Source organism: Leptodactylus fuscus, chromosome 7, assembly GCF_031893055.1.
Source record: "Leptodactylus fuscus isolate aLepFus1 chromosome 7, aLepFus1.hap2, whole genome shotgun sequence".
NCBI classification, from domain to species: Eukaryota; Metazoa; Chordata; class Amphibia; order Anura; family Leptodactylidae; genus Leptodactylus; species Leptodactylus fuscus.
The window spans coordinates 4,935,335-4,950,990 of record NC_134271.1 but is presented as its reverse complement, the minus strand read 5'-3'; the positions used below and the strand labels follow the sequence as shown (position 1 = coordinate 4,950,990).

General features: G+C 44.0%; 1 protein-coding gene across 2 annotated transcripts in view; it reads right to left on the bottom strand.

Moving 5' to 3' along the window:
• Positions 1–3,171: 3,171 nt before the first annotated feature.
• Positions 3,172–15,656, bottom strand: part of BBOX1 (gamma-butyrobetaine hydroxylase 1) — a 54,020-nt gene continuing 41,535 nt past the window's right edge. For both annotated transcript variants that reach the window (XM_075280834.1, XM_075280833.1), the window contains exons 6-8: positions 11,587–11,783; positions 8,011–8,177; positions 3,172–3,444 (exon numbers count right to left, since the gene is read on the bottom strand). In XM_075280834.1, the coding sequence (XP_075136935.1) occupies positions 3,284–3,444; positions 8,011–8,177; positions 11,587–11,783 (525 nt within the window). In that variant the 3' untranslated portion in view covers positions 3,172–3,283. The remainder of the gene's footprint in view (positions 3,445–8,010; positions 8,178–11,586; positions 11,784–15,656) is intronic.

Genomic DNA, 15,656 nt, shown 5'->3' with positions numbered 1-15,656 from the left:
GCTCCATTTCCTTTGAACCAATTATAAAGCCATTAGAAGACAAATAAGATCTGACAATGGTAAATTCTATTGGGTTTAATGGTTGGTGTGAATATTTAGCAACTAATACACAAACTTATCACAGAACACACAACCGTAATCTTTCCATTAATTCACCGGAATAAAAATAAAACATTTGACAAACGCAATTTCCTTTAAACGTTTCCAACAAGGAGACGACGAAGAAAGGAGCAGTGTGACCCCTCCCCCCCCACTACTGATAATACCAGGGAGTAGATGAGAAAGAGACCGTAATACAGGAGATCAAGGAACACTGGACCAAAAATACACAAGCAGCTAAAATACAGGAACACAAACAATCTGTGAGCGGAGTCATTAAAGCCGCCGCTGTCTGCGAATAATATCCCATCTGTAACCACACAAGTAGATGGGAGAATACTGAAGCCCTTTTCTGTAAGATTAGCAGAATGTTCAATCCTTTACACACAGCAACAGTTTGAAGACGCGTGTGTGCAGGCTGTGAGGAGAATCAACCCCTCCCCTCTCCATTCACTGTAGGAAGAGAGAAAAGAACCTTCCCCTCCCCCGCTCACTGTGATCTCCTCTTGCTTATCTAATGTATCTATGGACCAACCCTGGCTAGAGACAGGGAGCGAACTGCAAATTAGCTGCAAGGGAGACCCCTAGTGGCAGGAACATTACAGAGGTTTTTCAGGCAGAAGACAGACACATTTTTAATTAAAGTGAATTACATTTTGGTCCAGAATCACAAGATCTATGAAATGAAACTTCAGCTGCTTGAAAAGTTAGTAACAGTCTCTTGTGCTGTAATACTAAGCGCTGCAGGAAGGTGGCACCTATGGAAGTAGCAGCCGTCTGTCACTCGCTGAAGTTCTGTCACTATTACATTTTGTCACATTCATGTAAAGCAGACACAACAGTGACAAGTCGCGTTAGTCATGCACTCTGACGTTGCACCACCATCATTGGATATATAGTTATTGTAGTAAACAGGGATCTGTAGTAAGAATAACAGGTCAGTCAGCAGCTTACTGATGGTTTCCATCTAATGACAGGAGATTTTTTACACTGCATTGACTTAATAGGGCCGTCCCTATTCTACACCCGCCACTAGGTGGAGCTCACTAGTCATGGATTTATACAGTATAGCATCACCAATTGCATGCAGTGAGCTCCACCTAGTGGCAGGTAAAGAGAATGTGAAGGCCTGTGACTGTTCCCCATAGGCCCCATAACAATACCCTGGTGGGTATATAGCCAATATAATGTGTATAGCTTCAAGCACTAATATTGGGTTTTTGCTGGCTGCAATGTGCTATACTGATCATTGTATATACCTGAGCGGCCATTCCCATCCCTTTTTTTGGGTTATTTTTCAGTATTTTATTGCATTCACTCCCCTATATCTATTGTATTACCTCTAACTAGCCAACGAACCTGGCAGCGTCTTACAAGGGACCTCTGCTGTACATAATAGATGAACCCAGGGATCAGAGGAACAATGAAGCGGAATATTTAAGCTCAGTTCATTATGTGCTAAAACTATTTAGAATTCATGTTCTCTCCACCATGCTGCCTTGAATTAAGTGGGCTCGCTGTCCCTTTATGGCTTCGGCTGCCCCAATGGGCCAAGGAACTTGGCTTATACATGTTTAATGCAGACCAGCACATGGAAATTACAGCCAGTAGGAAATGTGATGAATAATTGCCGCCATCTAGTGGTGAAAAACTGAAAGAGCAGCGCAAGCAGAATTGGGGAATCAATTTATAATCCTAAATGCACCGAATGGCCACTTTATTAGAGATACCCACCTAGTAGGGCGTTGGACCCTCTTTGTTCTTCAGAACCACAGATATCATCCACAGCTATCAGAAGACACTTAGTGGGCTAAGACATTCCACCAAACGCTATTACTCCGCCTGCATCAGCCTGACCCCCAACACCTGCTTTATAGGGTCACGGATTCCTGTTGCTTGCACCAGATTCTGCCCCTCCCGTCAGCAAGGTGAACAGAAATCTGGATCCGTCTGACCAGGTTGTGTTTTGACCAATGACCAATAGCCATTCCACTGCCATACACATGCACACTTGGTGTGACTGAGTATTCATGTCTTCTTAATAGACCCAGGTCATACCTCCCTATCATAATAGATTCAGCGGGACAGTCCTGATTTCTATGTGCTGTCCCATTGTCTTGGTCAATAGGAGGTTTGTCCTGACTTCGGCACATCTGCATCCTCTGGTCCCGTCTTCACCACTCGGCTCCTGTCTCTTGTCCTGATGCCTTGGACTCAGTAGGTGCAATGTGGTGACGTCATGTGTCGGACATCCCTGTGCCAGAATGGAAATTCACATCAAGTAGGAACTGCCCTGATCCCTGCCCTGCTCTGCCTACAATGTGACAGATGAGACACGGATCGTGGCTTGTGGCCCAAGTTTGGCACCAGAAAGGACCTTTACCAAACCTGCACCTCAATATCATCCCGGTGTCGAGGGAATGAGGAATTGCCACCAGCGTGCACAATATGAAACTGGGATGTCGAAGCTACAGATCGGATAACTGTAGCTGAAGGGAATTCTACTTTCAATGGTCTTGGGGTACAGGAGGGGAGTCCTCAATGTGACACAGCGTAGACCCGCACCACCCACTCTATGATGCTGCCTCCTACTTATGGGATGACTAGTTACAGCCTTGCATCTACTTACAGATTACAATTCTACTGGCACTGCAATTGTTAACCATGGTGAGAGGTTTGGGTGGCCGTGGGATCTCCATGATATTTGGGCGGCCACCCAGAATGACCTTATTATAATCTGCTACTGCTACTGTATATGGCGGCGTAAGACTGCACTGTATATAGGGGACTGTATAAATTTGCTGCAATGACAAGTGACCCCACCTGGCCCGGATCTCCATCCTATATGTTGCCCTTACATGCTGCCATTTATACAGAATACTAGATCTTCTTGTGGCACGAGATCTAGTGGCCCTGGGGCATTAGGTTGTGATGGGCAGTTGTCCCACTTTTACCTTGCACTGATATTAATAAATCCCCATCATAGGTCACAGATCGCAGAAATGATTCGTCCCAGGAAATGCAATAAAAATATTATAAATGGTGAAAAGTCTAAGAAACAATAATAAGAAATCCATGTGTCAAAATAATTTATTATGTGACAGGACTGATCCATAACCATATAATTGTAATATAGTTACAATGTATTCACAAGGCGTGCATTACTGAATGACACGGAGAAGAATCAGCTGGAGTTCTGCAGCTTCCTCTTCAGGGCCCTCAGTCTGGACATCACCACGTCCCAATCCAGGTAGGAGCCCTCCAGGTGACGGGACACTTCTCCTCCTGATTCGTAGCTTTTCCGTCCGTGTAAGATCCGCCAGTTGTCAAATGTCACCACTTGGCCTGAGAACAGACACTGATGTTACTACAGGACACTGATGGTACTACCAGACACTGATGTTACTACCGGACACTGATGTTACTACAGGACACTGATGCTACTGCCAGGCACTGATGGTACTACAGGACACTGATGTTATTACAGGACACTGATGATACTACCAGGCACTGATGGTACTACAGGACACTGATGTTATTACAGGACACTGATGTTACTACAGGACACTGATGCTACTACCGGACACTGATGTTACTACCGGACACTGATGTTACTACCGGACACTGATGCTACTACCGGACACTGATGCTACTACCGGACACTGATGTTACTACCGGACACTGATGTTACTACCGGACACTGATGTTACTACCGGACACTGATGTTACTACCGGACACTGATGTTACTACCAGGCACTGATGTTACTACCAGACACTGATGATACTACCAGGCACTGATGGTACTACAGGACACTGATGTTACTACAGGACACTGATGTTACTACCAGACACTGATGTTACTACCGGACACTGATGTTACTACCAGACACTGATGTTACTACCAGGCACTGATGGTACTACAGAACACTGATGCTACTACCAGACACTGATGCTACTACCGGACACTGATGTTACTACCAGACACTGATGTTACTACCGGACACTGATGTTACTACCAGACACTGATGTTACTACCAGGCACTGATGGTACTACAGGACACTGATGTTATTAAAGGACACTGATGTTACTACAGGACACTGATGTTACTACCAGACACTGATGTTACTACCAGGCACTGATGGTACTACCAGGCACTGATGGTACTACAGGACACTGATGTTATTACAGGACACTGATGTTACTACAGGACACTGATGCTACTACCGGACACTGATGTTACTACCAGACACTGATGTTACTACCGGACACTGATGTTACTACCAGACACTGATGTTACTACCGGACACTGATGTTACTACCAGACACTGATGTTACTACCAGGCACTGATGGTACTACAGGACACTGATGTTATTACAGGACACTGATGTTACTACAGGACACTGATGTTACTACCGGACACTGATGTTACTACAGGACACTGATGTTATTACAGGACACTGATGTTACTACAGGACACTGATGTTACTACCGGACACTGATGTTACTATAGGACACTGATGTTACTACCAGATACTAATGTTACTACAGGACACTGATGTTACTACAGGACACTGATGTTATTACAGGACACTGATGTTACTACATGACACTGATGTTACTACCGGACACTGATGTTACTATAGGACACTGATGTTACTACCAGATACTAATGTTACTACAGGACACTGATCTTACTTCCAGACACTGATGTTACTACCAGACACTGATGCTACTACCGGACACTGATGTTACTACCAGACACTGATGTTACTACAGAACACTGATGCTACTACCAGACACTGATGTTACTACCAGGCACTGATTTTACTACAAGACACTGATGTTATTACAGGACACTGATGTTACTACAGGACACTGATCTTACTTCCAGACACTGATGTTACTACCAGACACTGATGCTACTACCGGACACTGATGTTACTACCAGACACTGATGTTACTACCAGGCACTGATGTTACTATAGGACACTGATGTTACTACCAGATACTAATGTTACTACAGGACACTGATCTTACTTCCAGACACTGATGTTACTACCAGACACTGATGTTACTACAGAACACTGATGCTACTACCAGACACTGATGTTACTACCAGGCACTGATTTTACTACAAGACACTGATGTTATTACAGGACACTGATGTTACTACAGGACACTGATGTTACTACAGGACACTGATGTTACTACAGGACACTGATCTTACTTCCAGACACTGATGTTACTACCAGACACTGATGCTACTACCGGACACTGATGTTACTACCAGACACTGATGTTACTACAGAACACTGATGCTACTACCAGACACTGATGTTACTACAGGACACTGATGTTACTACCAGGCACTGATTTTACTACAAGACACTGATGTTATTACAGGATACTGATGTTACTACAGGACACTGGTGCTACTACCGGACACTGGTGCTACTACAGGACACTGATGTTACTACAGGACACTGATGTTACTACCGGACACTGATGTTACTACAGGACACTGATCTTACTTCCAGACACTGATGTTACTACCGGACACTGATGTTACTACAGGACACTGATGTTACTACCGGACACTGATGTTACTATAGGACACTGATGTTACTACCAGATACTAATGTTACTACAGGACACTGATGTTACTACAGGACACTGATGTTACTACAGGACACTGATCTTACTTCCAGACACTGATGTTACTACCAGACACTGATGCTACTACCGGACACTGATGTTACTACCAGACACTGATGTTACTACAGAACACTGATGCTACTACCAGACACTGATGTTACTACCAGGCACTGATTTTACTACAAGACACTGATGTTATTACAGGACACTGATGTTACTACAGGACACTGATGTTACTACAGGACACTGATGTTACTACAGGACACTGATCTTACTTCCAGACACTGATGTTACTACCAGACACTGATGCTACTACCGGACACTGATGTTACTACCAGACACTGATGTTACTACAGAACACTGATGCTACTACCAGACACTGATGTTACTACAGGACACTGATGTTACTACCAGGCACTGATTTTACTACAAGACACTGATGTTATTACAGGATACTGATGTTACTACAGGACACTGGTGCTACTACCGGACACTGGTGCTACTACAGGACACTGATGTTACTACAGGACACTGATGTTACTACCGGACACTGATGTTACTACAGGACACTGATCTTACTTCCAGACACTGATGTTACTACCGGACACTGATGTTACTACAGGACACTGATGTTACTACCGGACACTGATGTTACTACCAGACACTGATGTTACTACTAGACACTGATGTTACTACAGGACACTGATGCTACTACCAGATACTAATGTTATTACAGGACTCTGATGTTATTACAGGACACTGATGTTACTACAGGACACTGATGTTACTACAGGACACTGATGTTACTACAGGACACTGATGTTACTACAGGACACTGATGATACTACAGGACACTGATGATACTACAGGACACTGATGCTACTACCAGACACTGATGTTACTACCAGACACTGATGTTACTACAGGACACTGATGCTACTACCAGACACTGATGTTACTACCAGACACTGATGTTACTACAGGACACTGATGTTACTACAAGACACTGATGCCACTACAAGACACTGATGCCACTACAAGACACTGATGCTACTACAAGACACTGATGTTACTACAAGACACTGATGCCACTACAAGACACTGATGCCACTACAAGACACTGATGCTACTACAAGACACTGATGTTACTACAAGACACTGATGTTACTACAAGACACTGATGCTACTACAAGACACTGATGTTACTACAAGACACTGATGCCACTACAAGACACTGATGCTACTACAAGACACTGATGTTACTACAAGACACTGATGCCACTACAAGACACTGATGCTACTACAAGACACTGATGTTACTACAAGACACTGATGTTACTACAAGACACTGATGCCACTACAAGACACTGATGCTACTACAAGACACTGATGTTACTACAAGACACTGATGTTACTACAAGACACTGATGTTACTACAAGACACTGATGCTACTACAAGACACTGATGTTACTACAAGACACTGATGTTATTAAAGGACACTGATGTTACTACAAGACACTGATGTTGACATAATTTAGCTGCCCAATCCTTAAAGGGGTTTCCTAGTCCCAAATCAAATTTTCAGACTTATGACTTATCCACAGGATTGGCTGGAAACGGACGGATGAACCTCAAAAGATTCAAGTTTGGATTGTTCAACCTAAGGATTCGTTTTTGGCCAAATATGTTCATAGAGGACCGGAAGTCAAATGATTATACTCTTCATGACATCATGACCTGGAGCACCCCATGTGACTGCTAAGGACCAATCACAGGTCACAGCGCCCTAGAGGTCACTAGGAGGCCCAGAAGAGGTGAATCCAGTTCACTCCTCTCTAGGGTCGGACAACCCCACTATTGGCACCCACGTGTCGCAGCTACTCCTACGTTACACTTGCTGGCCTCTTATATCTGTATTGTGTTTATACTGAGGCTCTCTCAAAGTCTTAAGAATCTTCAAGATATCGAGACAGAGACAGGACAAGTTCTCTTGGTGTCCAAAGTAGAGGGTTTTAGAATATGCCCCCCCCCGACTCCTTATTATCAGCAGTGCAGCAACCAACTGGTTAAAGAGGTTAATAACAATTAATAATAACATATTTATATTGCACCAACATATTCTGCAGCGCTGTACAAATCATGGGAGTTCATGATCTGAGATATTACATAGAATGGGGAATCCTCACTCCAGGCCAAGCCAAGCAGACCAGCGGGGACCAGCAGGGGGTTAGAATGGGGAGGGATTTACTGACCTGGTCTCATTTTGTAATAAAAGGTATTTTCTGGCTGATTCATCAAGTCCACAAATTCCTTCAGAGCAGAATAGAAAGGCTGAACCTTCTCAGGAGGAACATTCAGAACAGAATCCCTGGTGGCATTATTGAAGTTAATTCGTAGAAGTTCCCCTGAAGGATCCAACCTGAAATGGAACATTAGCATACACATATTATTAATGTTATATCACTCCAGCCCTGCAGATAGATAGGTTACTGTCACCAGAACCAGCATATCACCCCAGCCCTGCAGATAGATAGGTTACTGTCACCAAACCCAGCATATCACCCCAGCCCTGCAGATAGATAGGTTACTGTCACCAGAACCAGCATATCACCCCAGCCCTGCAGATAGATAGGTTACTGTCACCAGAACCAGCATATCGCCCCAGCCCTGCAGATAGATAGGTTACTGTCACCAGAACCAGTATATCACCCCAGCCCTGCAGATAGATAGGTTACTGTCACCAGAACCAGCATATCACCCCAGCCCTGCAGATAGATAGGTTACTGTCACCAGACCCAGCATATCACCCCAGCCCTGCAGATAGATAGGTTACTGTCACCAGAACCAGCATATCACCCCAGCCCTGCAGATAGATAGATTAGTGTCACCAGACCCAGCATATCACCCCAGCCCTGCAGATAGATAGGTTACTGTCACCAGAACGAGCATATCACCCCAGCCCTGCAGATAGATAGGTTACTGTCACCAGACCCAGCATATCACCCCAGCCCTGCAGATAGATAGGTTACTGTCACCAGAACCAGCCTATCACCCCAGTCCTGCAGATAGATAGGTTACTGTCACCAGAACGAGCATATCACCCCAGCCCTGCAGAAAGATAGGTTACTGACACCAGAACCAGCATATCACCCCAGCCCTGCAGATAGATAGGTTACTGTCACCAGAACGAGCATATCACCCCAGCCCTGCAGAAAGATAGGTTACTGACACCAGAACCAGCATATCACCCCAGCCCTGCAGATAGATAGGTTACTGTCACCAGAACCAGCATATCACCCCAGTCCTGCAGATAGATAGGTTACTGTCACCAGAACCAGCATATCACCCCAGTCCTGCAGATAGATAGGTTACTGTCACCAGAACCAGCATATCACCCCAGCCCTGCAGATAGATAGGTTACTGTCACCAGAACCAGCATATCACCCCAGCCCTGCAGATAGATAGGTTACTGTCACCAGAACCAGCATATCACCCCAGTCCTGCAGATAGATAGGTTACTGTCACCAGACCCAGCATATCACCCCAGTCCTGCAGATAGATAGGTTACTGTCACCAGACCCAGCATATCACCCCAGTCCTGCAGATAGATAGGTTACTGTCACCAGAACCAGCATAACACCCCAGCCCTGCAGATAGATAGGTTACTGTCACCAGAACCAGCATAACACCCCAGCCCTGCAGATAGATAGGTTACTGTCACCAGAACCAGCATATCACCCCAGCCCTGCAGATAGGTTAGATAGATCCTACTTTGACCTTTCTCAATAAATAGCTAGTGGATTTTCCTATATAACACAGTGACACATCTTTAGCACACATATATCTAGTGTGGATGCGCCACTTGTACACCAGTCATCAGAGTCTGCAGAGTAACCTGGGAAATTGGTGGCAGAAATTAGGAAAGACTGGGAATCAGAGAAATAGTGTTTGAAAGATGGAAAAGAAGGTCACTGGATATCGCCATGTTATATTATATAATTATTGTGATTATTGGGTCCCTTTAATAACAGACAATATTTCACCCTACCACGGTAAGTCTATAATCTACAGTACTTGTCCGGATGGCGATTTCACATGGCAGCGTCTTCCAGCCCCGATAGACTCGGTGACTTGGACCATATATAACCATATGTGGCCGTATATTCCGTCACAGTCCCTCCTGTTACATCTCATGTTGTTCACTGGCAGGAAATAAATGGAAACCTCCACCATTGATAATATCAGGCGCTGACGTTCCTCAAAGCTCCGGCAATTGTACAGCAGCCGCTCTGTCCCCAGGCAGGTCACGGTCCTGTCCCGGATTTAGTCCCCGGTGTCACATATGTAAATCATTATCCTTCAATGTCTTCAGAGACTCGGAGATCTCTTGTGGTTACTGAGACGCCGCGTCTTATGTTCCTGCTTCACATTTCTCAATTAACAAGTTCATTACTTCATTTAGAGAGAATTTTGATGCTTTTTGTTCAAAAAAAAAATCTGCATTAGTCACAACACTGTCTTAGGGGTCATGCCCATGTCCGAGTGTGTCCTCTGAGGGGATGTCCAAGGGTCAATATAGCAAGTCCTATGGAATCGGAAGCCTCCATAGAGGTAAGTGCATAACAGAATGTCCTCGGTCGGTGCTCTAAGCGTCATCCTACTATATGTCACTGCACTTGGCCTTACCTTGGGTGCACACTTGGTCATGTGCATGGGGTCGTATGAGTGGTTTGGGACTTGCTATAGGGTATATTGGGTTAGAGTAGGGGTAGGGAACCTTCGGCTCTCCAGCTGCTGTGAAACTACAACTCCCAGCATGCTCCATTCACTTCCATGGGAGTTCCAAGAACAGCAGAGCAAGTATGCATGCTGGGAGTTGTAGTTTTGCAACAGCTGGAGAGCCGTAGGTTCCCTACCCCTGTATTAGAGGTTCCCCAGGTTCTTGGAAATCGCTGAATGTTAATTCTACCTACCTATTTCCTGCATCGCTTTTCGCTGCAGCCGCTATCTGGGGCCTTAGGTAAAGCCCCAATCTGGTGGAGCAGAATGTAGTGATACTTCACGAGATAGTCAAGTCATACAGTATGGCGGACCCTGCGCAGGATAATAGGCTCACAATGCCATAGAAGAATTTTCTGATGAGATGGAGACTAAACTTTTGGTGCTTTTTCTACAAAGGAAGAACTTCCCATAAAAGGATCCGAGGGTAGATTTATATACAGACTAACAATGCGACCATGTACTACTGTCCAATGCACAGTCATTCTTGGGGTGACTAAAGACCCAATCACTCTTCTAACACATTTACATATATTGCAAAAATTGCATCAGGGACATTATAAATCTGGTATTGTCCCAAACACAATACACTTCAATGGATGAATCTGTCTGGACAAGCAGAGTAACCCAGACAGATTCACCCTTCTAGCTGTTGTCAATGTAGAACATCTTTGGCAAAGCTCTGTTGCAACTTTGTACATCTTTGATCATCTGGTTGACTTGCTAGACATGTGGGTGTGGCTTCTTAGTGAATGGGGCATGGCTTAAACATGTCAAGATGCACCAAAAATTAAAAAATTGTGTTAAAAAATTGTGTATTAAAGTTACCCAACTATAACATGGACTAAATGTAGACCAGACAATGTAAAGATTTATCATCCAGGATCGGCCTCAGTGACGCCATCTAAGCTGATGCTGCTCCAGTGTCTGCAGGAATCCTTGTGCGGTCTCCAGTCGTATCACCTTTCTGGGCCACAAGGGGGCAGCCACTTCCTTTTTACGTAATTCCTTGTAGCGATTCGCAGACATCCACTAATATAATGACTTACTCAATAATCTGCTGCTTGGACTGGAGAGAGAAGTCACAATAATCGACGCCGGTGTCTGTGAAGTCGATCTCGGTGGACGTGAGGATGTCATAGGCTGCTGGGTTCTGTTTCCTCAGTTTGTTGCAGACATTGAACCCGTCTACGACTTCACTCTCCCCTCCAGATTCTGCTTGTTTTAAACAGTGAAGGAATTGGACCTGAGAATCACATGTAGAATATACCGTGTTATATACAGTACAAGAGAGGAAATATCACACAGCTCAGCTTCTCTCCTCTATCATATAACCCTATATATCACACATCTCAGCTTCTCTCCTCTATCCTATATCCCTATATATCACACAGCTCAGCTTCTCTCCTCTATCACATAACCCTATATATCACACATCTCAGCTTCTCTCCTCTATCCTATATCCCTATATATCACATAGCTCAGCTTCTCTCCTCTATCCTATACCCCTATATATCACACAGCTCAGCTTCTCTCCTCTATCCTATACCCCTATATATAACACAGCTCAGCTTCTCTCCTCTATCCTATACCCCTATATATCACACAGCTCAGCTTCTCTCCTCTATCCTATACCCCTATATATCACACAGCTCAGCTTCTCTCCTCTATCCTATACCCCTATATATCACACAGCTCAGCTTCTCTCCTCTATCATATAACCCTATATATCACACAGCTCAGCTTCTCTCCTCTATCCTATACCCCTATATATCACACAGCTCAGCTTCTCTCCTCTATCCTATACCCCTATATATCACACAGCTCAGCTTCTCTCCTCTATCCTATAACCCTATATATCACACAGCTCAGCTTCTCTCCTCTATCCTATACCCCTATATATCACACAGCTCAGCTTCTCTCCTCTATCCTATACCCCTATATATCACACAGCTCAGCTTCTCTCCTCTATCCTATACCCCTATATATCACACAGCTCAGCTTCTCTCCTCTATCCTATAACCCTATATATCACACAGCTCAGCTTCTCTCCTCTATCCTATACCCCTATATATCACACAGCTCAGCTTCTCTCCTCTATCCTATACCCCTATATATCACACAGCTCAGCTTCTCTCCTCTATCATATACCCTATATATCACACAGCTCAGCTTCTCTCCTCTATCCTATACCCCTATATATCACACAGCTCAGCTTCTCTCCTCTATCCTATACCTCTATATATCACACAGCTCAGCTTCTCTCCTCTATCCTATAACCCTATATATCACACAGCTCAGCTTCTCTCCTCTATCCTATAACCCTATATATCACACAGCTCAGCTTCTCTCCTCTATCCTATAACCCTATATATCACACAGCTCAGCTTCTCTCCTCTATCCTATACCCCTATATATCACACAGCTCAGCTTCTCTCCTCTATCCTATAACCCTATATATCACACAGCTCAGCTTCTCTCCTCTATCCTATACCTCTATATATCACACAGCTCAGCTTCTCTCCTCTATCCTATAACCCTATATATCACACAGCTCAGCTTCTCTCCTCTATCATATAACCCTATATATCACACAGCTCAGCTTCTCTCCTCTATCCTATACCCCTATATATCACACAGCTCAGCTTCTCTCCTCTATGCCTATATATCACACAGCTCAGCTTCTCTCCTCTATCCTATACCCCTATATATCACACAGCTCAGCTTCTCTCCTCTATCCTATACCCCTATATATCACACAGCTCAGCTTCTCTCCTCTATCCTATACCCCTATATATCACACAGCTCAGCTTCTCTCCTCTATTCTATACCCCTATATATATCTATCACACAGCTCAGCTTCTCTCCTCTATCATATAACCCTATATATCACACAGCTCAGCTTCTCTCCGCTATCATATAACCCTATATATCACACAGCTCAGCTTCTCTCTTCTATCCTATACCCCTATATATCACACAGCTCAGCTTCTCTCCTCTATCATATATCCCTATATATCACACAGCTCAGCTTCTCTCTTCTATCCTATAACCCTATATATCACACAGCTCAGCTTCTCTCCTCTATCCTATACCCCTATATATCACACAGCTCAGCTTCTCTCCTCTATCCTATAACCCTATATATCACACAGCCCAGCTTCTCTCCTCTATCCTATAACCCTATATATCACACAGCTCAGCTTCTCTCCTCTATCCTATACCTCTATATATCACACAGCTCAGCTTCTCTCCTCTATCCTATACCCCTATATATCACACAGCTCAGCTTCTCTCCTCTATCATATATCCCTATATATCACACAGCTCAGCTTCTCTCCTCTATCCTATATCCCTATATATCACACAGCTCAGCTTCTCTCCTCTATCCTATACCCCTATATATCACACAGCTCAGCTTCTCTCCTCTATCATATAACCCTATATATCACACAGCTCAGCTTCTCTCCTCTATCCTATATCCCTATATATCACACAGCTCAGCTTCTCTCCTCTATCCTATACCCCTATATATCACACAGCTCAGCTTCTCTCCTCTATCCTATAACCCTATATATCACACAGCTCAGCTTCTCTCCTCTATCCTATACCCCTATATATCACACAGCTCAGCTTCTCTCCTCTATCCTATAACCCTATATATCACACAGCTCAGCCTCTCTCCTCTATCCTATACCTCTATATATCACACAGCTCAGCTTCTCTCCTCTATCCTATAACCCTATATATCACACAGCTCAGCTTCTCTCCTCTATCATATAACCCTATATATCACACAGCTCAGCTTCTCTCCTCTATCCTATACCCCTATATATCACACAGCTCAGCTTCTCTCCTCTATGCCTATATATCACACAGCTCAGCTTCTCTCCTCTATCCTATACCCCTATATATCACACAGCTCAGCTTCTCTCCTCTATCCTATACCCCTATATATCACACAGCTCAGCTTCTCTCCTCTATCCTATACCCCTATATATCACACAGCTCAGCTTCTCTCCTCTATTCTATACCCCTATATATATATCACACAGCTCAGCTTCTCTCCTCTATCATATAACCCTATATATCACACAGCTCAGCTTCTCTCCGCTATCATATAACCCTATATATCACACAGCTCAGCTTCTCTCTTCTATCCTATACCCCTATATATCACACAGCTCAGCTTCTCTCCTCTATCATATATCCCTATATATCACACAGCTCAGCTTCTCTCTTCTATCCTATAACCCTATATATCACACAGCTCAGCTTCTCTCCTCTATCCTATAACCCTATATATCACACAGCCCAGCTTCTCTCCTCTATCCTATAACCCTATATATCACACAGCTCAGCTTTTCTCCTCTATCCTATACCTCTATATATCACACAGCTCAGCTTCTCTCCTCTATCCTATACCCCTATATATCACACAGCTCAGCTTCTCTCCTCTATCATATATCCCTATATATCACACAGCTCAGCTTCTCTCCTCTATCCTATATCCCTATATATCACACAGCTCAGCTTCTCTCCTCTATCCTATAACCCTATATATCACACAGCTCAGCTTCTCTCCTCTATCCTATACCCCTATATATCACACAGCTCAGCTTCTCTCCTCTATCCTATAACCCTATATATCACACAGCTCAGCTTCTCTCCTCTATCCTATACCTCTATATATCACACAGCTCAGCTTCTCTCCTCTATCCTATACCCCTATATATCACACAGCTCAGCTTCTCTCCTCTATCATATATCCCTATATATCACACAGCTCAGCTTCTCTCTTCTATCCTATAACCCTATATATCACACAGCTCAGCTTCTCTCCTCTATCCTATAACCCTATATATCACACAGCTCAGCTTCTCTCCTCTATCATATAACCCTATATATCACACAGCTCAGCTTCTCTCCTCTATCCTATACCCCTATATATCACACAGCTCAGCTTCTCTCCTCTATCCTATATCCCTATATATCACACAGCTCAGCTTCTCTCCTCTATCCTATACCCCTATATATCACACAGTTCAGCTTCTCTCCTCTATCCTATAACCCTATATATCACACAGCTCAGCTTCTCTCCTCTATCATATAACCCTAT